At 41.6% G+C, this 25,815-nt stretch overlaps 1 protein-coding gene across 3 annotated transcripts; it reads right to left on the bottom strand.

The window, feature by feature from the left end:
* Positions 1 to 1,697: 1,697 nt before the first annotated feature.
* Positions 1,698 to 25,815, bottom strand: LOC124343593 (sodium/calcium exchanger 1-like). 3 transcript variants are annotated; one of them, XM_046796971.1, is made up of 9 exons: positions 22,979 to 25,815; positions 18,456 to 18,547; positions 15,855 to 15,997; positions 13,424 to 13,526; positions 11,465 to 11,572; positions 10,204 to 10,362; positions 8,279 to 8,450; positions 1,912 to 2,108; positions 1,698 to 1,754 (listed from the first exon to the last, which is right to left on the bottom strand). In XM_046796971.1, the coding sequence occupies exons 1-9, from the start codon at positions 25,069 to 25,071 to the stop codon at positions 1,747 to 1,749; spliced, it is 3,075 nt and encodes a 1,024-aa protein (XP_046652927.1). In that variant the 5' UTR covers positions 25,072 to 25,815; the 3' UTR covers positions 1,698 to 1,746. The 3 variants fall into 3 exon arrangements, with proteins under 3 accessions (XP_046652927.1, XP_046652929.1, XP_046652928.1); XM_046796973.1 differs by having other exon boundaries at positions 1,698 to 1,781; XM_046796972.1 differs by lacking the exon at positions 10,204 to 10,362 and adding an exon at positions 11,039 to 11,197.

The raw sequence follows: 25,815 nt of genomic DNA on the forward strand, positions 1-25,815 counted from the left end.
AAATATTCTAACGGCTTCTCTTCTTTGCTGCTGGTGTTGCTATAGGTTATTAGGTTCGCCTTTCCGCGTTTGAACATGTACATGTGTGTGTAGCTATAAGAATTCTGTCTGAAATGTGTGTGTATGTGTGAAATAGCAAGCGCTTCTTACATTTTCTTTGCTGACGTGGTGAGGAGCAGAGCGCGTTACTTTCTACACAATAGCTCCTAGATTCGTTTGATCTTGACTTCTCGCATATACACGTATAAGATATCTATGACGTAATTTACGCGTGTATGCGCGCGTGTACCCATGGAGGAGGAATTGCTATGATGGCGTAAAAACATCAATCAACTTGAAAACAAATCAAAACAGAAAAAACAACAACAACCAAAATGTGGGATAATAATAATAAAAAGACTCAACTGATGGCTGGCGCGATATCTATATAAAAGGAGAATCGACCAAGGGAAATTTCAACATGTAATATAATAAAGTATAATAATTATAATCGAAGAAATTATTTTTTTTCCTAAATTGTGTGTGTTGTTGTTGTTGTTGTTAAAGGCAGTTGTATATGTAGAGACAAACAAACAACAGAAATGATCGAAAAAAATAACAAATAAAAAGTCATCGTAACAATAATCTCGATTTTTCATTCAGATAATTTTTTTTTCGACTAATAACATAATTATATTTAGAGGTAATAAATTGAAAAAAGGGAGGACTAAATGGAGACCAATTTCTGAGGGAGGAGGAAGGGGGGAAAAGTCAATTATGTCTAATGCTTATGTCCTTTGACATACATGACGACGAATTTTGAGAAATATTTTTCCTTCATTTTACACAGCAACAAGTGGTCAAATTATTATTGAACCGACCGAATTGATATCCCACCAATTTCTATTTATATAAAACCCTGGGGGGGAAAAATCTACAAAAAATGGCAGCATAATTCAAATTTCTCCAGGAGAGATTTTTTCCCATTTTCCTTTTCAATTGATAATCGCGTGGCAATCAACAGCAAAAAACAAATTCTCATTCTTCTTTTGGGTTTGAATTTCTTTGAATTAAATTCATGTATACAGCGCGTCTTTCTTGTATATTATGTCCGGGATTAAATCTAATAAATGTGAGAGTGTTGTTGAATGCAAATCGTTTTTTTTTGGTATGTAGGCCTATTATATCCTTGTTCATCATCCTGATATTGTAAAATCAAATTCCAACGAGCGTATTATTTAAAGTAAATCCCGCCAAATAGCCGATGATTGTGCCATTGTATATCTAGGCCGAATGACGAGTTCTGTGACGATCTCTTTTTCTTCTTCTTCTTCTATATGTGATGTATAACTTTTCACACGAGATGCTGCTTGCTGTATATAGAGCTACGATTAATTGATATATAACCGAAAAGAATATAAAGTCTAAGTTAATATATGGGACAAGGATATCTCTTGTCGACCAAGAAGACATGAGGATTTTTTTTTAAATGCAAGGAAGAGATAATAGTATATAAAGAGAGGAAACATCATCAGTCGTAATCGACTAAAATTAAAAATGGGGGGAAGATTTGAAACAATGTTTTCCATAAAAAAGAGATGATGGCGGTTTTTTTAATGTTTATATAAGGATTTCTTTTTCGTTTTGTTATAAATGTGCCGGGGGAAGCATCTCGGTCGTCTTCTTAATGTATATAATCTTCTTCTTCTTTTCTTTTGTTCTGGCGGTCCGCACATCTTTTCCTATACATCTGCTATACAGAGATATCTAGAAACCTGTGATAAACAGCAGAGGTTGTCATACTAAAATGTATGAAAATGCGACAGTTATTATCCGATAATGAAATAAGTTTTATAATGTCTATAATAAATCAGCTGTGTAGGCCTATAAATAAAAAAGCGATTCGATTTCTGTGTCTATTACAATACATACCGTTGATGTAACCGTAGGCTTCGAGCGAGGACATGAGAACGTAGAAGAGCCAGAGGAAGACGAATAAACAGCTGGTGGCTATCTTGTAACCTCTGGGACCGCCCAGCTCGCCGCCAATAGCTTTGGAACGCCTCAGCATCATCACCAGCAAGGCGATCATGGCCAAACTGCAGAAGAGCACCACCGAGAAGCCCAGACTATGTGTTTCCATCAAGATTTTCCGATACAAACATAGAAAAGAGAAATAAGAGAATAAGTATATAAGATATCTTCATTGCAGCAGCATTCCACATATAAGCAGAGACTATACGCTACATAGAATCACACATATCGGCAGAGGCCTAAGCATCAAAGCCCCCAACGGGCCGTTGTATAGATAACACATGCTGCTGCTGTGGCCAGCAGCACCACCAGCTTTATATATCTATACTTTATATTCCGCGCTTTTGCGGAGCTATCGATTTTCTCCCCCACACATGCACGTCGCCCCCTTTTTTTTTAAACGCCCGCGATATAGTGCTGGCCTAGCAGCAGCACACGTGCTATACGACACCCATATAGCATTTATATACTTTTTTCCGGTTCTCCTTTTTTTTATTTTATAGTCTGTGGATGGATATACATATACATATATACGATATAATACTTGAGGAAGACGTGCTCCGAGTTATTGAACTCGAGCGCGCGTGGATCCTTTGAGTGCTCCTATATACGCGGCTCCTGTTGTGAACAGGAAACAAGGAGCTGGCTATATGGGGAAAGGATCGAGCTTATAGTGAACGAAATAGTAGATAGAAACGAAGGAGCAGCTGAGCATTGACAAATGTTTTCCTTTGTCCTCGTCGTTCCACATTCTCGGTTATATAGTGCTGTGTGTGCTGTGTAGAGAGAGGGAATATATATATAAGGAGCCAATCCAGGAGCACGGTGACGGATTTTCGCCGCCGTCTCCACACACACTCTCGCGGGAGTTAATCAACGAACTTGAGACGCGCCTCCATCTCTCCTGCTGTGTACACATCATACACTACGCAGCAGCAGACACACCCAAGAAGCCTACATATAGCAGCTCCTGGACAGGAGCTGGATAACGAAGCATCTTATAATGTATGAAGGAAGTATATAGATACTGCTGGTGATGTTCTATATATATTTTTGTATACTGCAGCATGTGGGGATATGGATATATATATAACACGTAATCTAATATGTATTATATAGAGCAATAATAAAGATTGTGTTTCTTCTTTTCTTATTTTTCTGCTGGTTGTTATACACTGCTTAAACCCTTGCTGATATGTTTCTATATAATCTGGTTTCCAGTTTCTTTGGCTTGTTGTTTGGTTGATTGACAAAGCCCACACAGCCAACATGTCCACCGAAACTTTGACGGTATGATCTATATACATTATCTATAGAGATAATTCCGCAAAGTTCTCTCTTGACTTTCTCAAAGAACCGCGCGCGGAGAGAGTCAACAGTTTGGATATTCTTTAAAGTTTGATCATCATAAATAGACATCACGGCTCGACTATATGCACAGCTCCAGTTCCACGAAGTGCATAAGTCAACTTCAAGTCGAGAACAAAAGGGAGAGCTATAGCTGGGCTCCTTATTTTGAATAAGACAAATGGAGAGCTAGATAGAAAAGAATGAGAGGGCACTCTCCTGGAACGCTGTAGAGATAATGATATTCTCCTTTTCATTTCTTTTCAACGCATATAGGTTTTCGCTTCTTATAAGATGTATATAGGGCCTATCCTATATATTATCCTATCTCGTTCTCTTTTCTTCTCGTTGAAGATATGTGACAGACCATCCAGCGTTGTATAGATGAAGAACGGAACTTGGACGGGATCCTTGGCGTGGCATGATTCAAGGAGCCGGGGGAAAAAAAGTCTCAAGCTAGACGAGAGAACCCATATAGATTATATATATATTATAAACTTGATAACTTTATATAGATTTCTTTTCTAGTATAGGCCTATAGAATGAAAACAGCTTCCTATATCTATTTCAAAAGGCGACTCTGAAAAGATCGCAGTCGAGAGTGCCAGTTGATATGATTCTCTTATATGTGTAAGATATTCGTTCCACTTGGCTCAAAGGAGACAAAGTGTCTGTAGATCTTTTATATATGGGCCAGCAAATATGGAGAAAAAGAGAACATCAATCGACATGGCGCAGATATAAAAGTCATTTGGACGAAGAAGAAAAAAACTAGCTCTGCAGATGTATAGAACTATAAACACACATCAGCAGTGTGCACATCAAAAGGGTATATTCGCCTCTATATATTTCTATGGGCTATATATATGTATACTATGTAATAAGAAGAACGCCAGCAATCGATCACGTCGTGGGCTGTTTCCCCTCTCCGATGAAAAGGCAAACGTCTATTAAGTGTTTCTGCTAAGCGACGACTAGCATCAGAGAGAGAGTCTAATATATCTATATAAGTATATACACGCCCAGCAGCAGCAATTCAGATCGTTAAAGGCCATATATCTATATGTATTTTCGAGTTTGTTGAGAAACATGTATACAACCACACAGCAGCACATGCAGCGTATATATAATATCTAAGTATATATTTCGGGTTTTGGGTGCTACTGCTCTCTCCTTTTGGTTGCCAATAGGAATTGAAAAGCACATCATCAGAACCGAGGCAACGCCATCATCACCAGAAACCCTTAAAAAAGGCGCATCTACGTATATACGTATATATATCTCGTTTCCATGTTCTATATGGCTGTTGCTGTGTTGCTGCTGACAAGCCGTTTGTTATATAGTAATATAGTCGAGGAGGTATAATATGTATAATAACACGTTGATGTCTATACAGCTGCGTGGGTGCCCGCATGTATCGATTAAAGAGTCACATAAGCACTGCCTGCTGATATATTATATTAACTGTGACACGCGTATAGTATTATATAGTCTATATATTTAATCTATAAAGGCAGTTGCAAACTGTTTAACTATAAATGTGCTGTAATACCACCCAATAGTTATGTGTGTAGGGCCTAATATGCGGTCTCAGCTGCGGCGAAGAAGATTGTAATGGAACCAAGTAATTAATACGTGGATATATCAGCTTAAATATGTAATTCAGCAGCACAGCGGCATCAGCTGAGTAATATCTCATTTATTATGTACAGGAGCGCCTCGTTTGAATATTTCAAACGAAAATTGCACACGCACTTATATAGCCTAGGCAATATATCTATCTATCTATCTTTTAGAAGTATATATAATATTGCTGTATAAGCTTCAGGCTCTCCTTTTTCTATATATAAAGGCTATAGTGCAGGCTACAATGCAAGAAATAAAGCGCTTTATTTTTCTCGTTTTGTGGCCACATCATTTGCCTCTCCTTTTGTTTGCTGGTGCCTAGCTATCGGCTATACCCTTTCAAGCAGATGAATTTTCTGCATGAAATGTAGGCTTTAAAAGACTATTGGAAAATTACTGATGCCAGCAGCAGCAGCAGGCGGTTAATATAAATCGTTCAAACACGAGACCAGCATCAGTGAAAATATTCTGTATAGCCTATATACAAGACATTTCCAATGGAGGATTAAAGTCTGTTGCTGTTGTGTGTATAGCAAATGAGTCATATAGGCCCTATCGTTTCTGAACAGACTACATAATACACACAGAAGCCTCTATACACTTTCATTTATTCATCATCACACAGACTGATGTTCTGTGTATTGTGGAAACCTTCAGCATAGCCTATATGCATCTATGCTGTTGTCATCCATTTTGACAGATCAACTATGAAGCATATGTATTATAGAACATGATGCTGCTGCCATATTTTTCTATTATGCAATGCCTGGCATGCAGCAGCTCAGGGCATTATTCCTCATTAGTTGAAAGATTTGGGATGCTCTATACAACATCACATGTCCCTCTATAGATGTACAGCAGCAGGGGAAATATATAATGATGATGGAAGCCAGCAGCAGCCAGCAGAAGCCAGCAGAAGCGGCAGCAAATGATATAAATTATGCAACGACCGCGAAAGCGCGGGCGACTTTTGCTGTGCTGATGCACATCTCACGAATATAAGAGGAATCGGGGGGTGGGGGGAGAGTTGCCAATCAGCGTTGCGTGTATGCGGACTATCTGAGCGGAATATCGTCAATGCATAATGAACCATTTAGCAGCACTTGACGCGCCACATATTCAGCTAGCGCGCATCACGCATATTATTATTCGGTTGGGTTATTGTGAATGATGTGGCTCAAATACATTTTCGCCGTTTAGATCCAACATCCAAGCGGAAATAATGCGTTCAATATGTCTTAATATTACATATTAAATATATATACCCTTATTCTTACATATTATTCAATTTTCGTTTTGCGTTAGATTTTCATAAGAGAGTATATAGTTGTATAAGGAGAGGCGAGACGTTTATTATTTTGCTTATATAAATTCCAGCATGGAGTAGCTAACACAATTCCCGCGCAATGTGCCTCTACTGGCGGCTCCTTTCTGTATATTTCACCAGCGTCTTTATATATTGGTCCCTGTAGGCCTAACACACAGCAGCAGCTATAGCAGCAGCCACAGTGGGGCTCTATTGCTGGCTTGCTGCTGCCTTCAACCACGATATAATAATATAAGACCCAGCAGGCTATATATTAAATATACCCCTTTTATACATTCCCGCGGTAGCTCTACAGCTCCTTTTTTCGTCTATATAATACATGCTAATCACGATGGAAGGAAATGCCGACTATATATTATAGACATCAGCGGTGATGTGGAAAGTATATTGAATATGTAACTCTTTTCTATTTAAAAATTCTCCACGCCAGAATAAATATGAATAATTATATTCTAGGCTATATTACGTTCCCATCAGCAGCAACTGGAGTGAAAACCAGAACAAATTCCTTATAATTCTTTCTTTCTTTTTTCTGTGTGACTTATAAGGTATAATGATGACGAAACTTTGTCTTTTAGCTCTCCCAGCATGTCCCCTCAATAATATAATGCCAAAACTCTCTCTCTCTCTCTACTCCTATGTCGTTTCCTGGGACGTCTTTATAAAGTTTCGGCCTCATTATTATCAAGGCGCTGATGAATGTACTAGACAGCAGAACATCACAGACGATTATATCTATCTTTTATATTTTAAAAAAAGTTTTAAGTCTGGGCTGTGCTGTGTGCTATAGTGTAGATATAGTGTGTCACCGGGTACAACACAACATATGACGCAGCAGACTCGACGAAATGATCTGCCTGCTATATAATAGTGCGCTTGCCTTTATAGGCTCCTGCTGCTGCGCTCCCGCGTGCTGATTCTGTCAAGCGTGATACTCACAAGCGTCTCCGGCCCATTCCAAAAAAGGAATAAACGAATGAGATTGCCACGGTTGCTGGTCATTGGGGGATATATTCTTATTTTCTACGTGCATCATTTAGCCTATATAGCTTAATACATAATATGCAGATGCTGCTGTGGTTTGAACATCAAATAATAAATTAGATGGTTAGAGATGAAAACCTCATGCCACATACAATATAAACTCTCAGGGTATGTAAATATGCTGGCCCCAGCAATCACCATATACATTCTATTATATTTATAAATGTCTATTCCTTTTTTTTTTAACTTCCATCAATGTTTATACATATTGATCGCACTGGCGAACGACGTCTATATATTTACACGCGTCCTTTTCTCCCCCCTCAACATCATTTCAAGGCGTTGGAATTGTATGACAGGCTGTCAGCGCAACCTATATAGCTCTCGTGCTGTGTGTGGTCCACAACGTCGCTGCTGAATTGAAAGAAAAACGAGAGAGCTAGAGAGCTAGAGAACCTTTGCATCCAGCAGCATCTAATAAGGTTCGTCTTCTTCTTCGTCGAGTGCTGCTGCTGCTGCTGCTGGGGTGCAACCAAGTCGAATGGATGTGACACTCCCCCCTCTCCATACACAAGTATATATCTCTCTACGAACGAGTAAGTATATAGAGTGTCAAAAAAGGAATCTGGACAGCGCAGCAGCAGCACAAGAGAGAGAAAGAGAGAGCTATATGGCTCGGGAATATTTATATAAGTTAATCGAAGCGTGAATATTATATCCCGACAGACTCTTTTATGTATAAATCTATAGACTAATATATATAGGGTAAATAACGATTTTATATAATGTGTAGCTAGGCCTCTATACTTCCTCTTTCAGTGACCACCATTTAAAAGGATCGATTATAGTTCAATGGCGGTTGTATAATGAAAACATTTATAAATTGAATGGTTGTGATTGAATGGCTTATAAGCCGCGATAATATGAACTAAGATCATTTATATAATAATGATGTATGAAGCAGGTATATAATGATCTTACTTTCCGACTGGCACGACGAAGGCTTCGCCGTGATAGGCTCTGTAGATGGCGGCGATGGACCAGGCGATGCCGATGCCCAGGAAGACGTTGACGGCATTACTTCCCGTCACGTTGCCGACCGACGCGTCGGCGTACTGATCCTGAGCGGCCGCCACTTTGCTGGCGAACATGTCTGATGGCCGACCCAGCAGCAGGAAACGGCCAAGTCAACAGCAGCGGCAGCAAAAGAAAATGTTGCGCGACCAGCGACGGAAAGTGGAAAGATCACAGCAGCAGAGAGAGAGAAAAAAAAAATGGGAGAAACAAGTGCACAATCATGTTAGTTCACGTCCAGCAGCATGTGTATAAACTACTTGTATACATAGCCTACAATATAACATATACAATAGGCCCTATATATCTTTTATACTGTGAGCTTTATATAGACTGTCCCAAACTATCGAAAAAGGAAACTTTTCCATCATGACAAATAAAAAGGTGAACTTGAAAAATCTAAAAAAAAAGGACATTCGGATAAATAGAAGAAAAATATATAGGCCCTCCCCATTGAATTGAACCCTTTCGGGAGCTGATGCTTTATATTCTCTCTATTCCCCAAAGTATATCTAGATTGGACCCTGAGTCGTTTCTTTTTTCAAAGCAGCAGCAGCACAAAAGGTATTTCGAAACCAGTTTGATTCAAATTTTCTTTCAGAGGAAATCCAAGAAATCAAAAAGGCTTTGTGCTGATGTGTCAGCTTGTCCTATACATTCGCACAAAGTTGTCCAATTTGTATGAAAAGAAGTTTCTCGCGACGATTGCTATATATAGTATAAAATGTTCTGCGTCCCTTTGACAATATAATACATAAAACACCCTGAATAATTCATCATTATTAATCATGTTTGAGAGAATTATTCACGATGGCACGACGCGTGCTGCAGTGCACAGCCGAGATTTTTCCCTTGGAAAATTCAAAGTCCTGATAGCTATATAGCTATAGCTAGCTGCTGCCGCTAACGACCCGCCATTATTCAGCGGAGAGCCAAAAGGACGTTCCATGTGATGATATAATGGCTGCTCGTTTGCGGCCCTCGTTCTAATATCAAGTTCTCGTTGAGAAATAAAGCGAATGCGGCTAAATAACACATCAATTATAGACGTTTCTCTATACGTATCTATCAAATGTCCTATTTGGCACTCGTGTGCTGTGTGTGTCTAGACATTACTGTGCACAATCCCTTCTTGTGTCTGCTGGGGATAGAAAAGAGAAAGAGACCAACGACACGCAATCCTAGCCGCAAGTGCATTTAGATCTACTATCTCCAATCCCTTTGATAACATTTAAAATGGGGAAAGTCCTACTACTATACGGGCGAAACCATTTCATCATGCTCATGTGCGTGCTGGGCAAACGTACTATAGACTCTATATAAGTAGTGCTATATACTATACAAGGGGATATGTATAGAAAAATACATGATAAAGAGCAGCACAAGACGGACAAAAACAAAAGTTTTCTGTATAAAAGAAAACAAAAATGTATAAAAACAGTTTCTCTACTGTGTTGTGTGTGTCTAACTGGAAAACCATTTGGCCGCATACTATATAGCGCGCGGACAGCATTCACCATGCATGTGATTGATGGTTAGTGAGTATACATAGAGAGAGAGAGAGAGTCTATAACATATGAATAGTAAAGGGCCCGGCTCTATAAGTATAACAAATAATCTAATTCAAAATGTAATAGATTATTTTTAAAACCAGTTTGAAAATGAGAATATATAAGAAAAAAACGAGCCAAGTGCTTAATCGATTCGTGAATGAAACCAATTGAAAACATAAATAAAAGAATATAAAAGTCGTTTCGATGATGTGCTGTTGGAAGACGCGCCCGCTTTGGTTTATGTTTTGTTTTTTTCTTTTATAAAATTTCACATTCTACCTGGAACGCTCGTGCCCAGCGCCACGAAGGCGATGGCTGTGACGGAATCCTTGAGTCCCACCGAGCAGCCAAAGGCAGAGGAGACGTCGCCAATGATGGCAGTCAGGACGCCGATCAATATAATGGATATGACGAAGCAAAGCCACCCATTCATACGATCTACAGGTGATTATACACGGTGGTGGTGGTGTTGCGGGCGCATCATCAGAGGGAGATTCGGGATAAAAAAAAGGACCAGCACAAGGACAATATAACACCCAAAGATATTAGTCAGGTGAATGGAGGTTTAATAATTGGACAAATTTATTTTAAAACATTGATTTGATATGAAACATTTGGCATTCCGATGATATGTTTCTTTTGTCTCTCGATCTCGTTGACGTCTATATAGGAACTTATATATAATATGCTATAGGCTATAACATGAAAATGCAGGTTTATATATAGGTTAAAGAACATGTATGTTTTGGTGCTGACGTGGTTGGCTAATATGATATTTTCTATAGATTTGTTTGGTTTGAAAAAAGGCTGGCTGATGCTGGTCGCATGGCAACACTGGATGGTTAATGAAATATTTGAGACATTAGTTCACATTCATTTTATGAATCTTTAGAATTCCGTTCTATGTAGATGCTGTGACTATATATGTTTCGATTTGAGATATCGGTTGAGAGTCAGCACGGGCATAGCAGGCATCAGCACAGCAGTTCTAATTTGTTTTATGTGGGGACTCCGGCTATTAATCTCCCGATGAGCATTCCGATTTTTCTTGCTGGTTTTGGGTTGATGCACATGTAGATGCACATGTATTGGTTTCGTGTGTGTATAGGCCTACCTGGGATGCTGGTACCCAAAGCCACGAAGGCGATGGCCGTGACCGAGTCTTTGAGACCGACGGTGCAGCCCATTTGGGACGACAAGTCGCCAATGACGGCCGTCAGAGCCCCGATCAACAATATGGACACGACGAAGGCCACGTAACCGTCCGACATGTCTATTATATACACACAGAATTCATCGCAAGTGGTTTTTTTTTCAACAGATTATTTCAATTATTATATAGAAGAAAAATCGATTAGATAACATATGTTTCAATCCCTCGCGGTTATATCACCAGCAGCAGCACCTGTTGGCCTTTTATCTAATCATCAATCGATTGCGCATTAGTCACGTCATCAATACATAATATCAATCAGCATGCAAATCAATCGATCTATTATGTAATATTATGTATAAGAATGGGAAAGCGGAACCAACTGACCTGTCGGAGGCACGAACGCGAAGAGGATCTTCCAGAAGAGCGTCAAGAAGTGGAGGACGTAATCGCCGCAGGAAGGCATTTTCGCTTCGCCGTCTTCATCTTCATCTTCTATTCAATCAAATTAAATAGAGAGAGAAAAACCATTTTTATCTGAATAGAATAGCTGGGCTGTTCCGCATTCCACCTAATAGAACGCCTGTACAGTAAAAGACATGTAATATAAAAGACTCCGCAGGGAAATGAAAAAAAGACCAAATGCGGAATGCGCTTTTCTATATTACGCATAGGATTCTCTTATGCGTATACTGTGCGACCAAATTATTCATTCCGCCGTATTTCCTCCACGTCGTCGCCAGACCGAATCTGTACAAGTGCCTCTGTGCAATAAGGACAACAACCAAAAAGACGTCTGCAAGGAGCAGACAGAAACCCCCCAGCACCCGCGCATCAATTTGTTCTCTTTTTCCTTAATCCTTTTTTTTCATTTCTCGGGTGAATCGAGTTTCATGCAAGAGATAGACGAACCATTCACATAGGCTGTATTTATGCACCGATTCAATCATAGGCTATATATGAATTGGCATTCATATAAGATTTCTATAATACAGAAGTAGAGCGAAGGCCTTACATATTTATAAATGTATATATGTACGTTCGGGTCGCTGGGTTATAGACGAGAGATCAACCTCATCATGTGTAGCTATATACTAATAGTCGTGTGTAGACACACATGCACGACTGATGGGCGAATCCTTTAATTAAAGAGCCTATTCAAGCGCCAGCAGCATAGACAATATCCACATTCGCGATTTCTTCGAAAGGGGCTCATAATCTATAGACATGGACTCCTGCTCAATTCAAAAGTTCTCCTTCGTCAGCAGCAGCGAATTCATAATGAAATCGCTCTCTTATCCTGCTGCTGTGATGTGTACCTAATACACCATATCAACTCTGTAATTATGCGCCCTGTGACACCTCTGCAAAGATTTTGTCGCTAGATGAATGAATTCGTTTGAAATCTTATGTATTAGCATTGAATCTATTCAACTTTGGACGTGTCAATTCAACTCAATTGTCAATCAATTCACGTCAAATGTCAGCCAAACTGTTTATAGATGTAAAGCATAGCGTCAATCTCTCGGCAGCTGTGATGTCGATGGAAGATAGGCCTATATGATTGAGTCGATTCGGATAGACGAGTAGTATCTGAACTGCCGCTTTTCATCACACACGTCTTTCTGCCGGGGGCGGCTTCTTCTCTATATAGATCTAACAATATTATAACTCCATTTGGCGCAGCCCTTTATAAGCAGGACGTCTATAATATAAAGGCTGTTCCTATTGGATAAATAATATGGAGAGACGAGAGAATGAAATGTTAGAAAAAAAGATGAAAAAGGCAGGAAGCTTTTTCTTTTTTGATTCACGAATTTGATCAGGACTATTAAATTGATCCTTTTATTCCTCAAACTCAATCAATTTCCTTTTCCTTTTTTTATCCACCCGTCTTTTTATGTAGATAGGTAAATATTGCGCTTTCTATTTATATTGGCGCTTGTTTATTTTACATAGACTCCGTTTCTTTGTCATCTTCTATTTCCTTTTTTCTTTTTTTATATCTTGATTGATACATCGTTGTATAGAGAGTTTCTGTTCAACCAAACGCAGTTCTTCCCTATACATACGTCAACCCATATAGAGAGCAGCATGATGGGTCTCAGAATAAACCACAGCACCCTATAATACATTTCGGCGTTTACGTAACGAGGCGTTGACGATGGCAGCGTTTTCTATCCACCAGCTAAATAGATATTCTTTGTTTAAGCCAAGAACAATAAAACGATATAGATATCCAAAAATAGAACGCTAGACATTAGATAACAGAATTATAATTAGACTCTATTTATAGACCTCCTTCTGTATATTTATATTATCCTACATGTAACTATAAATATATACCTGATGGATTAACGGTGATGGCCTCGATGAACTGCTCTTTCCACGACGAAGATCCGACCACCAACGAGGCGTTGGCTCGTTGCACCAATTTGTCGACCGTGTTCTATACCCAAAAACAAAACAACAATTGAATTAGAATAAAAGAAATGAATAGATAAAACAAACAAAACAACCTAGAACATGACAAAGAATAAGACGGATGGACAGCTAGCACACGAGTTAGATCGTCTATATAATAATACACCAAAAATCCTTGCACATAGACCCGTGTGATTGATCGTCCGTGTATAGCAATAGTTGATGCGAACACTTTTGTGGACACACAGCACAGCATCAGACATTTTGTGAATTCGTTGGTGATGCTGCTGTGCATCGTCGCTGCTATATATAAATCTAGACTCTAATTGAGAGGAAAGTCAGCAGTTGATTGAAGAAACTCTTGGCACGTCATCTCAATATACTATCCGATTTTTGATCTACATAAGAATAAGATTTTAAACCATGTCTATATGACTAGCATTAGGCACTGTTGGCCTACGTGTAATAAATCAAAATTCCATGCGTCCATCAGAGCCACAGCAGCAGAACACGACCCTGACTCTGTGCTGGGCAGATACCAAAAAGCACATCACCCAAAAGATCAAAGAAGAATATAATAAAGGCGGACTGATGACGATATATACAGGCTAGAGAGAAAAACCGTGAAGGAATTTGATTTTCGCAGAGCACATCGCAGCTCTATAGCATATAGTCATAGATATGCTAGAGCTGCTGCTGCGATGTGCTGGGCTCCCAGCCAGCCCGCCCAAACTCTATTTTATATATACACATGAGAAAAGAAAGAATATATATATATATCTAAAGCGACTCAAAGAAAAAGGAACTAGCGACGCTGCTGCTACTGCTGCTGCTGTGCTTGTCGGATTTAGACCAGCCGTCTGCAGCTCGTCGGTCTATAAGATGCGCTCCGCAGTGCTGCTGCTGCTGTGTTGAGGGGGAGCTTTATAAACTTCCTTTTCTTATATATTCTTATATGTGTGTGCTGTTGTTTTCATTCCCAGTATATATACTACTACTATAGTGTGTATAGGTCTTTTCTTTTCTTTTTTTATTGGACAAAAGTCCACACAGACACACACAGAGAAATGTGTATATAAATATATATACAGCAGCAGTATAGCGCGGGTCGCCTTGAATCTATACGTTTCACTGCTATGCGTATATCCCCTTGTTGGATAGAGCATAGCTCTCAGCTGGGGCCGCTGCTGGCGGCTCGTTTCGATTGAATGACTTGGAAGCTTGACAATAAGCTGATGCTTATTATCGCCCAGTCAGACTGTGCGACTGAACTGTGAACGAGCCCGCGGGAAAATACCCGTATATTACAGCATTAGCTAGCTAGCTATATATTTTCGATCGAAATAAATTTGAAAGAGAAAAAGAGTTCATATACCCCGACTGTCGGCTATATAATACCACGGTCTATATCTTTTTCCTTATATAATTTTGACACGAATGCGTCACACGTCAAGTGAGTCCCCTGTATATACCTAATATCTCTTGAACAAAAGTTGAATCCTTTTTTTCTGTTTTTGAGCGGGGAATTATAGAAGAGAGAGAGCTGCACACATGATTCGTTTGTTCCGCGTGTCTTGCTGCGTTCTTGTATAGACTCTCTCCCCATCTATATATTAGCTTATGTACGTCTATTATGTATTGTGCACATGTATATCTAATATATAGAAGGTGCTGCATAGCACAGCACACATCACGAGAGCAAATAGACTTTCAGCAGCTTGTTGTATAAAGACACACAGCACAGCTATAGCTATACTGTATAGCACGGACGAAAAAACTCCAGACAGCCGGACTTTGTTTGGCTTTGTTGAACCGGTGCGCTGGTGCTGGTGCTGGTGGGGGTTTTAACTTATTTAACATGTCCATGTTGTCTCTGCTATCTCCCTCTTAGATATAGACACTCTTTGCTATGCTTCTCTCTATATCCTATAGAGACAGATAGACAGTCCCTGCAGTATAGGACAGCAGAGAGACTTGACGCTGGGCCGGCCGTCGTTGCAAACATTGGCAGAGTGTCAAAGACTTGGCCAAGCGTGAAACACTACTATATATATGTGAAACACATCTATAGATATATATTTCTCAAAAGGCCAAAGCCCACACTGCACATAGCACATAGCACATAGCACACAGCAGTGGCGGCATCAGCCCTCGAAGGTCTTCTTTTCTTGTAACTTGTAGAAATTCTTCTTCTTCTGTTTTTTCCTTATTAGTTCTTTGCTTATTGTCTCAAACGCGCAAGTAGATAGACGAAAGAAATATAGACATTTGGCCCCAAAAAGAGTACATAGACTACAGACGCGGGAGAAGGTATTATACACGCTATAAGCGGCTATAAGTCGATGTGTCGTACCTTGAATTCTTTGCTTTCTTTGACACGGATTTGCAGACGGGTGTTTTCGCCCAGCTTGGGCCGGCCGAGCAGGGACACCTTCTGGTCGTAGCTGAGCACCTCGGCCGGACGATTGGTCAGGCCATCGGGACTCGTTGGAGTATCTGCGTTGGTATAGAAACGTGAGTTTGTCCAGTGGTCGAGCCGAGTTGGGCAATTGCCAATTATCGCCACCAGCAGCAGCACCGGACGTACACCCAATGGAAAGGAGAAAGAAAAAAGGAAAAGAAATCCGTTAATTTGATTAGTTGACATGTATATAGTCTTTTTCGGCCGTATATGACTATGTATAGATGCTATGTACATATAGGCTATAGTATAGTTTTTTTTTGGGTTTTCTTTTCGTGATTTTTTTGGTTATGTCCCGCGTGCGGTCGAGTTTGTTGTCCCGCGTTAATCCTCGTTAGTGCCGCCGAAAGCTAAGTGGCCAAAGAGCAACATCTCTGCTGCTCTCCCGACAAGAAATGACGACAAATCTAATATCTATACAAGAGCATCCCTATACATCCCGCGTGTATAGCCGCTCCCGATTGTAAAAATGATGTCATTCGATTCCCGCCAAATTTATTTGAATTTGAAAATCAACTTTTTTTAGCGTATCAAATTTTAAAAAACAAGACATTGCAAAACGGTTATAATCCAACATGTATACACGCACAGTGTGTGTGTGTGCTGTGTGAACTGTACACACACATCAGTCTTATATATCCCCGGGAATCCCGAAAATAGAAACGACGGCGACGCCACCGCCGCCGCTGATCCTTCGGGACCTCGCGCGGAGTTTCTCTCCAACATTTCTCTTTTTGTCGAGGAAATCAAGTTGACACGAAACGAAATTCACAAAGTCTATCCCCATCATTTATATGCAAATAATTACATCAGAGCCTATTATAATAGGCCTATTACACAGCATCATTTGCATAGACGAAAATCAATATTTATTTATGTATTATATTAGGCGTTAGCTGCTGCTGCTGTGTGCCGTTTTGTCAATGCAATTAGACTTGACCACATGTACGCAGCGCCCTCTCCTGTCTCCTCCCCGCTGTGTGTTAAATAGATTTATTTAAAAAAAGTAAAAGAAAACGCCAGAAAAATCGAAGTTGATTAGTCAGGCGACGTGTGACGTGTTAGATAATACCCGCCGCCGCCGTGCTGCTGTGTACAATATACATGTAGTCGTGGGCATGTATAGAAAAACAACCCAAAAAATTGGAAGCCTTATACATGTACGAGAGAGTTGTGCTGCAAAAACATCATTTTTCACTTGTGCACTAGAGACTTCTAATATGTGCGCTGTATACCTCTCTCTCTATTCTTCGCCCACCACCACCCACCACCCCACGCCGTGTCCTCTCTATAGAGTTATACAGCACCCTCCCAGACGGGAGACTATATAAAATAGTGACGTGACGTACAGAAACATTTTGGCAACTGTATATTAGATAGATATTTATAGAGCATAGCACAATCATTCTCTATAATACTTTTTCGTCGTTCAATCAAATTGATATATATGATTGCACGATTTCTATGGGGTCTCTTGATTGAATCATATAGCCACGCCCTACATTGATTTCTATTGCGCAACCAAACCCATTCGAATAAATATTATGTCTCAACTGAATATGGGTCTCCGACAGTAGAACTCCAAAGACAGAACAACTCCACCAACAATAGAGACCCCAATATTTGAAATAATTTTTAAAAATTTCTTAGTTCGACTGTCGGGCATGCGAATAATTTTTTTGTTGTTGGAGTTCTATTGTCGGGCATTTAAAATCTTTAAAATATTGTCGAACTTGAAAATAATTAAAGAATTTTATTGGAGTTCTACTGCCGTCGGGCACTGGAGTCCTATTGTCGGGTATTTTTAAAAATAATTTAAAATATTGGGATTCTATTGTCGGTGGAGTTCTTCTATCTTTGGAGTTCTATTGTCGCCATACCTAATATATTAATGTGCAATATTTGGGAATTTCGATTATTATTTTCATTAGGCAGAATATTCGGCTAATATCCAATTAGAATTATATAACTCATTGGGAATTTCTAGGGTATGTCTAATTGTCTATACTGAACTATGCACCGTATGTTTGCCGAGTAAGTAATAGCTATACTGTTGTGTATGTATACGGTTCTTTGGAGAATGCCAAAGTTATTATGCTATACTGCTGGGCCCTGGCTGCCACCGCCTCCGCCGCCTCCGCCGACGTGTGTGTGTGTGTGTACACGAAGAAATAAATAGCTGAGAAGCCCTCGAAACCGAACGAAACCGAAAAGGAGAGAGAGAGAGAGAACCGAGAAAGACAAAATAGAAATGCGCGGAATAAAGCCCCAAAAACGACCGGCGATGATGGGCTCACGCGGTGCTCACGGCAAAAAGTGCAAAGCGGAGGAACAGCAGCAGCAGCAGCGCCAAATGTACACTAGTATACACTTGTAAGATATTCATGTCTGCTGTGTGAACACTCGGCAAATAATAAAAATCATTCGATTGTTTTTCCTTAATTAGAAGAGAAATATGGATAGAATTAATGAATGTATAAAAGAATGATTTACCTCCCAACTGTCGGGGTTCATCAATTTCCAGGTAGAAGAGCACGTCCTTCTCGTAGCTGTCCTCCTCGAGGATCTGCAGTGAAATGTACTTTCTGTCGAGACAAATCAAAAAGAGAGAGAGAATTGATCAAATCGTCATCGCCATATCAATCATTTCTATTCTACAACAGCAGCAAGAGAAAATAGCGGGACGAAAGTTTTCTTCCCAAGACCTATAGCACACGCACACTGATGTGTGGTTGGACGGTAAGGCCATTGGAAATAGATCAGCAGTGAGAGGGACTCGGATGAGCCATTTTTATTTTTAGTTTTTCAGCTCAGCGCAGCAGCAGCAGCACAGCACAAGCTGCTGTGCTGCTGCCCAGCAGAGTGTGTATGTGTAAACGGTTCGAAAAATATTGGGAAATCATTTCGTGTGTCTATACGGTTCCTTTTCAAAGAAAAAAAGAAATAATGCATCTATAAGAACCGGTATAATATCGATGAACAAAAATGAGCAAGTCCCAGACATTGTGCAGCCCTACAATCTGCTGCCCTTTTCGGGTATATATAGTTGCGAGTAATGAGCCTTGGTAGATGGTCTATAGCTGTGCTCATATTCTTCTCTGTATGTTGAAAACCTCTTTGAGTCCCTCGCTCCTTCTTATACTTTTAGATATATACCTTTTCTCCACATATTCCCTTTTTGTTTTGTTGGCATTTTCGCCGATAAATCAATATATACCTACTCTAGCGACGAGCTAGAAAGTAGGATATGATGGGCCAGTTGTGCTGCCGTGAAGAAGAAGAATATAAGTACACAGCACACAGCACACACATAGAAGAAGAAAAAAAAGGGAAAAAAGATATGGCCAATCCCATTTAGACGGGTTGGCGCGAGCCAAAGTCTATCGGGTACACACAGCACACAAGGTTCTATACAGCAGTCTAATAGGCTCGAGAGATATCTAACCCCCCCACCTCTTGTGTGTGCTGCCAGCATACATTGCAGCAGAAGCCATATAATACACAGCAGCAGCACACCAGCACCCAAAATGCACAAGTCAATTCTTTCGGCTCTGCTCCTGTGCGTACATCATCAAATAATAACGCCAACCGAGTTCAACAGCAGCAGCGAAAAAAGTTGATTATTATATTTGATAGACATTTGGTATTTTATTTATATATATTCTTATGATAGAAATTGATGACATTCTCCTGTGTATAATAGGAAAAATGTCTATCTGTCGCCTTCTGGGCTATATAACGGATGATGACGACGCTGCTGGCCGTTTCGTTTCAATGAACGGCGGGCGGGAGAGAAAAAAAACTATGTCAAATTGTTGGCCCTGGATAATTATAGGAACGAAATAAGAGAAACGGACTCGCTCTGTCTATGTGTACACACACACATGTATATAGGGTGAGTTTGTTATTCTATTTTCTGACTCAGCTCATCGCTGTGTGGCTCCCACCAGCATCGGTTTGGCGTATGTACTATAGAGAAAACATCACTGGACCGGAACTTGGATTCTATCCTACAACCGGATGATGGAAATCAAAATCTAAGAATTCAAAATCATCACGGGGGAGAAAAGAAGGGACTGCGCAAATAGAAAAATTAAATCTTATAAATAGTTGTCAACTGATTGGGTGCTGTTGGAAATTGAGCGGCTTCTTTCGCCTTGATAACTGACGAGACCAATTATACTACTACACACACGAAGAGAAAACGGTTATTTTCTACTCCTCCTCTTCTAGTTGCCCACTCCCTCCCCCCCCCCCCTTTCTTTTCCGGGCATTTGATATTCGACACCGGCGTCGTTACCATGACGACGGCAACACACAGCACACAGCACACAGCACACACAACACCGCGGAGAGAGAGAGAGAAAAAGAGACGAACATGTGTAGATTCCACCGACTCTTCTGTGTACCTCAACCAAAATAAACTCACTGCTGCTGGTGGTGGTGGTGGGGTTGCTGCTGGTCGCGGCCAACAACGATAGTTTTTAGCCTTTTTTTAGCCTCTCGCCAACCACACGGGGAATTTTAAAAAATATTTAAAAGCGGGAAATTTAAAAAAGAAAATATTTTTCTCCCATTTCATTCATTTATTTTTAAAATTTCCAATCAAGAAAGAAAAAAAACGGAATTTCTTTCGACATTCTTGTTGGAAGGGTTCGATTCGGACCCTGTGTGTATACCCTCATATAGTACATCTATATAAAGGGTGTGTTTACACAACTGGGCACCAGCTGTGGGATCACCACCAGAACTTATTTGAAATCAAATAAAAGGGTCACAAGAAAAAAGAAGAAGAAGAAGACCAAGAAAGCTATAGCACAAACCATCCAGAGTACATGTACATATAAGTCTGTACATAGCGAAAAAAAGGAAGCCTTATATACAACATATATGACAAATAGATATATGAACAGCAGAGTTCTGTCTATGTACACATTCTTTTCTTTCTTATCTTTTTTTAAATTTTATTTATTTATTTCTGACACTTTTTTTTCTTTTTCTTTTTCTCTTTCACGCTGTCCGGCGTTGTCGGCGTGCCGATGATGTCATAAACGAAACTCTTTCTAATCCAATAATATATTCTCTCGCTGCGGCTCGGCTCTGGGCATGGTGCGCTGTGATGCGTTCGATATATTTATTCTAGTCTGAGACTTTTTTCTCTTATAGATTCTTATATACATATGGCTGTGTGTACTGTGTTGAACCGTTCCATTATATAGTCGACGTGTATACACACAGCAGCGCTGTAATGAATTTTGGGTGGGAAAATAAGAAAAGGGCGAGACATTAAAAGTGTGGGAGCTGCCGGTTATATATATAATCAGATAAATAGACAGCAACGTCTTGTTGGTGTACTTGTATGTATGTACGTTCTTTTGATTGATTAAACATGTCGCATATTCTTATTTTTATTTTTGTGTTTTTTCGATATGTTTTTCAAAAGAAATCTAAATGAATAATGGACTCGGCGGCATTAGAATTCGACTGCCAATGACGTAAGAGTGTGGAGGACCCCTTTTCTTTATTGAATTGGAATGACAAACGTTTTCTTGATTCAATTATTATTACTTTTTTTTTCCTTCTGAATAAATTAATTTCATGCAATTATATCGATGGAAGAATCCCGGCAATTCAAATTAGTGCCAGTCTTTTATATTCTGAAAGCGAAAATGATTGAATCTCTTTTGGCTGATGGAATTTTCAGTTTGTGCCATTCGCTGGCTTCTCTCCCCCCCCCCTTTATACAGCACCTGCAGGCATAACCAAATTCTCTGCCAAAAAATCTCATAACATTCTTTCATTTTGAATTCATTTTCAAAGACTCGTCCAATTCCGTTGAAATTCAAAATTTACGCCATTGCCATTTTATATAAGACGGCCACAAGTAAGTCTATATGCATTAATACAATCAAAATTAAGTTTTTCCATAACACACGCAAGTTATTGCTGTGCGCTGTGCTGTGTGTGTGTATAATAGAAAGAAAGAGAGAGATATATTTATACACCAGCTGTGCTGGGACGAAGTTTTCTTTTTGCTGTTGTTGAGATGGTTGCTGCTGGTTTGTCTGTCTGCTGCTGGACACGCGCGGCCTTTGCGGATTTTCCCGATGTATATTTGTACACACACACACCGCATGTGTGTGTGTGTGTGCGCTGTGTGTTGTAGGCTATTTGTTTGTTAAATAGTTCTCTTTTTCCTTTTCGTTCTCGATTACTTTTGCGCTTTTGATTGCCCAGCTCAGCCAGCCGGCCGTGACTGGTGCTGGTGGATGCCGACCGTATTATATGTATAGCCTATTATGATTATCTTTGATTTCCAAACGGACCAAGCAATAAACCAGCAGTTTGTCGACTGTTATGTTCATATTTGTCAAAATAAGCCGGACAAGAAGATGTGGGTATTTCAATATTGACATCAGATGATGTATGAAAATGAGCAGCCAATCAAAGTGGCTGACATCGAATTAGTATAGATGATTTCTTTTTGATTTCATCAACTTGGCCATCATCAAATGTCTATTTATTATGACGCCGGTTATTATATACAACTGTTGTTGGCCCAACGGCGCAGGGCCGTACGGGCCCGCCAGCAACTTTGATCTCACGCCATCAGCGATGACATCACAGACTCTCGCGTCGTCCAGCAGGGGTTCACATAGTTTAGATGGGTCGTTCCATTATTAATTCGCCTGCTGGGTCTCTCTCTCCCTCAATCAGGATCAACCTGATGGACCCACGTGTCCCGGACTTATTCCATCAATGGATGAACAAGAAAACGAACGACCCCAAATCATCAAACTCGTTGACGTACCTCACTCGCCCCCTCATTCATTTTTATAAAATCAAAAGCCAATTGTTTCATTTCGCTTTCCTTCTAGAAATACACAAGTAGAGAGATGACGTCATGTCATCAAACTTCTTTCCTTCCGGGTGGTTGCTGCTGGGCAATTTTGATTTTGTTTTTTCTCTGCCAGCATCAAAATTAAAATTCAAAATTCAATTTCAATGTAACTCACTCGATCTCGTTGTTCTCGAAGATGACCTCGCCGACGTTGGTGTTGTAGTCCTTGCCTTCCTTGGCCGTCCCTTCCAGGGTCCGGTAGGGGACGGCCACTCGGCCGCGGGCCCCGCTCCATCTGAGCACCTTGACGTCGTAGGTGCCGACCGACTCGACCAATTCCACGTCCTTGTCGGCCAAGTTGAAGATGCCGCAATGATCGTCGTCCAGGATCATCACCGTGGCCAGGAACGGGGCCACCAGCTCAACGTCCACCTCCGACAGCGTCGAAACGGCCTGCTGCTGGATGGCCGGAGCGCTCAAGCTCCGAGTGGCGGCCGAAGAGGACGACCCGTTGGCCGGCTGCTGCTGCTGGACGCTCAACGACGACGAATTGTTGGCCGGCACTTCACCGTTGACGGGCGAAGTGACGCCACCGCTCTGGGCCAGCTCGCGCCGGTACTTTCCAGCGCTGTTGGAGACGGAACTTCCGCTGCGGCTGACCCGTCCCGACCCGAGACTGCCGGCGGGACGGGCGTTACTCAACCGGATGTAGAAATGCTCATCCTCCTCAAAGACGTCGTCGTCGATGACGCAAACGTTGAAGGTCTTGAGCGTTTCGCCCGGCAGGAAGGTCAGGGTCCCCTGGACGGCGATGTAGTCCGTCCCGGCGTTGGCCGACCCGTCCTCGGTCTTGTAATCGACCTGGACCGATTGGGTCACATCTCCGCCGTCCCGTCGGACCGAAGCGGCGAACTCGCCCACGTTCTCCATCACCGTGTAGTGTCCAGGGTCGAAGTAGATGCGGATCTTGCCTTCCGACACGCCCAGTCTCGAGTCCGGCACGCTGGGCGAGGCCACCACCTGCGACAAGTCGCTAGTGGCCCGATCCATGGCCTTTTTGGCCAAATTCGACCCGCCTGTCAATTTCCTAGTCGCCTGGATCCTGTAAAAGGCCCGGCTTTTCGGCCCGCTGTTGGCCAGCTCTTCCCTGGCCAGGGCTTCAATCGCTCTCATGTCCAGGTCGGGATGTTTCTTGCGCAAGTCCCTCAGCAATTGAATGTACTCGCGTCGGTGCTCCTCAAATTCCCTGACGTCGTCGTTCATCTCCTCCTCATCAAACGTCTTCATCCCCAAATTATCGACGCCGCCGGGCGAGCCCAGCTGTCCGTCCGCTCGTTTGTTGGCCATTTCGATGTCGTTCTGGTTGCTGAACCCTTCGGTCTCGACAATAACTCCACGCCGGTTGATGCGGTACTGCTTGGAGATGTACTTGTAGAAGAGGAGGCGTCGGTCGGCGATGTAGGCCGTCAGGATGGTCATGGGGAAGAAGAGGAAGGTCAGGATGCCCTCCCAGACTTCGACGACGCCGACCGAGATGACGGCCAAAATAATGTAGAGCCAAACGTAGGCGAAGATGGACCAGGTGGCCGTCACGAAGAAGACGCGCAGGTGCTTGATCTTGCGCACCTGACCGTCGGGGATGACGTAGACGCACAGGCCGATGATCATGAAGAGGTTGAAGGCCGCCGAACCCACGATCGTGCCCGGTCCCAGGTCGCCGGCCTCGAAATTCTTGGCGTAGACTTCGATGATAGACAGGAGGATCTCCGGAGCTGATGAGCCCAGGGCCATGAGACTCAGGTTGGCCACCGTTTCGTTCCAGACGCGGACGACGACGATCTGGACGTCGCCGTTGGGTTTCTTGACGCGGATTTCTTTCTCCTGGGAGGTGATGGTCTCGATGGCGCCCATGAACCGGTCGGCCACGATGGACACGCCCACAAACAGGTAACACATGGCGATGAAGTAGACGAGACCGCGGGCGACGCGGTCGCCCAGGCTCAGGTTGGTGTACGGTCGCCACATGGGGATGATGAGACCATCCTGGCACTGGCCGTCTTCCAGTGCGGCCGGCTTGCTGCTGTTGGCCCACGTCATTTCGTGATTCTGCTGATGACTGGAAGATGATGAAGTGGCAGAGGCGTTGCCCAGGAGACAGCACAGCGTCAATAACAAACCGGCAACTATCATTGACGATGAGCTGGTGGTGGTGGATGGACGGATCCGTCTCATCCGCTGGCCCATTTTCTCCTGCCCAGTCGTATCCATTTTTTTTTAAATTTTACCTTGTCACTGGATTCCAGTTAATTTTGGGTTTTGTTTGAATTTTTTGGAAATTTCCAGGTATTATAGCTCACTGTATTTAGTCGCACACTGCTCACTCTCACTCACTTGCACTACAAACAGACGCACCATACGTAACCAACCAGAAACGCACGACAACACAAATCACTTGGAGGAGGGCGGGCGGGGGGGAAGCTAAAAAAAGGGGCGGACGGTCCGGAAGAGTTTTATTTTTCCCAGCTGGAGACGTCAAATCCAGGAGGAAGTTGAAATATCCGTCCAGTAGTCCATTTGAAATCACACACAAACAAAAAAACGAAAAAAAAATTTAAAAAAATTTAAATTTCGCGCTTTAAAAAAATGAGCGGGATTTTCAAAAAAATTTAAAAAAAACAGCACTTTGAATTTGAAATTGGATTTCTTTTCAGCCTGTGGCCATAATAGCTTGCGCGGATTTAAAAAAAATGAATGTCCAGTGTCCACGGTGCACACTCCTGGCCAAACAAGTTATTTCCTTTCCTTTTGATTTCGTCGATGTGTCACCACATATTCACGAAATCGATGAAATTTGAATCATTGACAAGAATTTCACGTTTTGAATGATTGAATCAAAAGGAATAAAAGAGATGGGAGGGAGAGAGAGAGAGTCCGGCACGGAGCGTATAGCGTCGACAGCTGCACGCAACGGAGGCCACACAGCGACTGGTCTGCTGGGGTGTCGACTGTTTA

Source organism: Daphnia pulicaria, chromosome 6 (genome assembly GCF_021234035.1).
Source record: "Daphnia pulicaria isolate SC F1-1A chromosome 6, SC_F0-13Bv2, whole genome shotgun sequence".
Taxonomy (NCBI): Eukaryota; Metazoa; Arthropoda; class Branchiopoda; order Diplostraca; family Daphniidae; genus Daphnia; species Daphnia pulicaria.

What these genes read in the sequence shown, in the direction of transcription:
- LOC124343593 (XM_046796971.1), bottom strand. Translation starts at nt 25,071, where the DNA reads ATGGATACGACTGGGCAGGAGAAAATGGGCCAGCGGATGAGACGGATC. An exon ending in TTCGAGAACAACGAGATCGA is followed by an intron (nt 18,548 to 22,978) that starts GTGAGTTACATT and finishes TTGTCTCGACAG; the next exon opens with AAAGTACATTTCACTGCAGA. An exon ending in AAGAAAGCAAAGAATTCAAG is followed by an intron (nt 13,527 to 15,854) that starts GTACGACACATC and finishes TTTTGGGTATAG; the next exon opens with AACACGGTCGACAAATTGGT.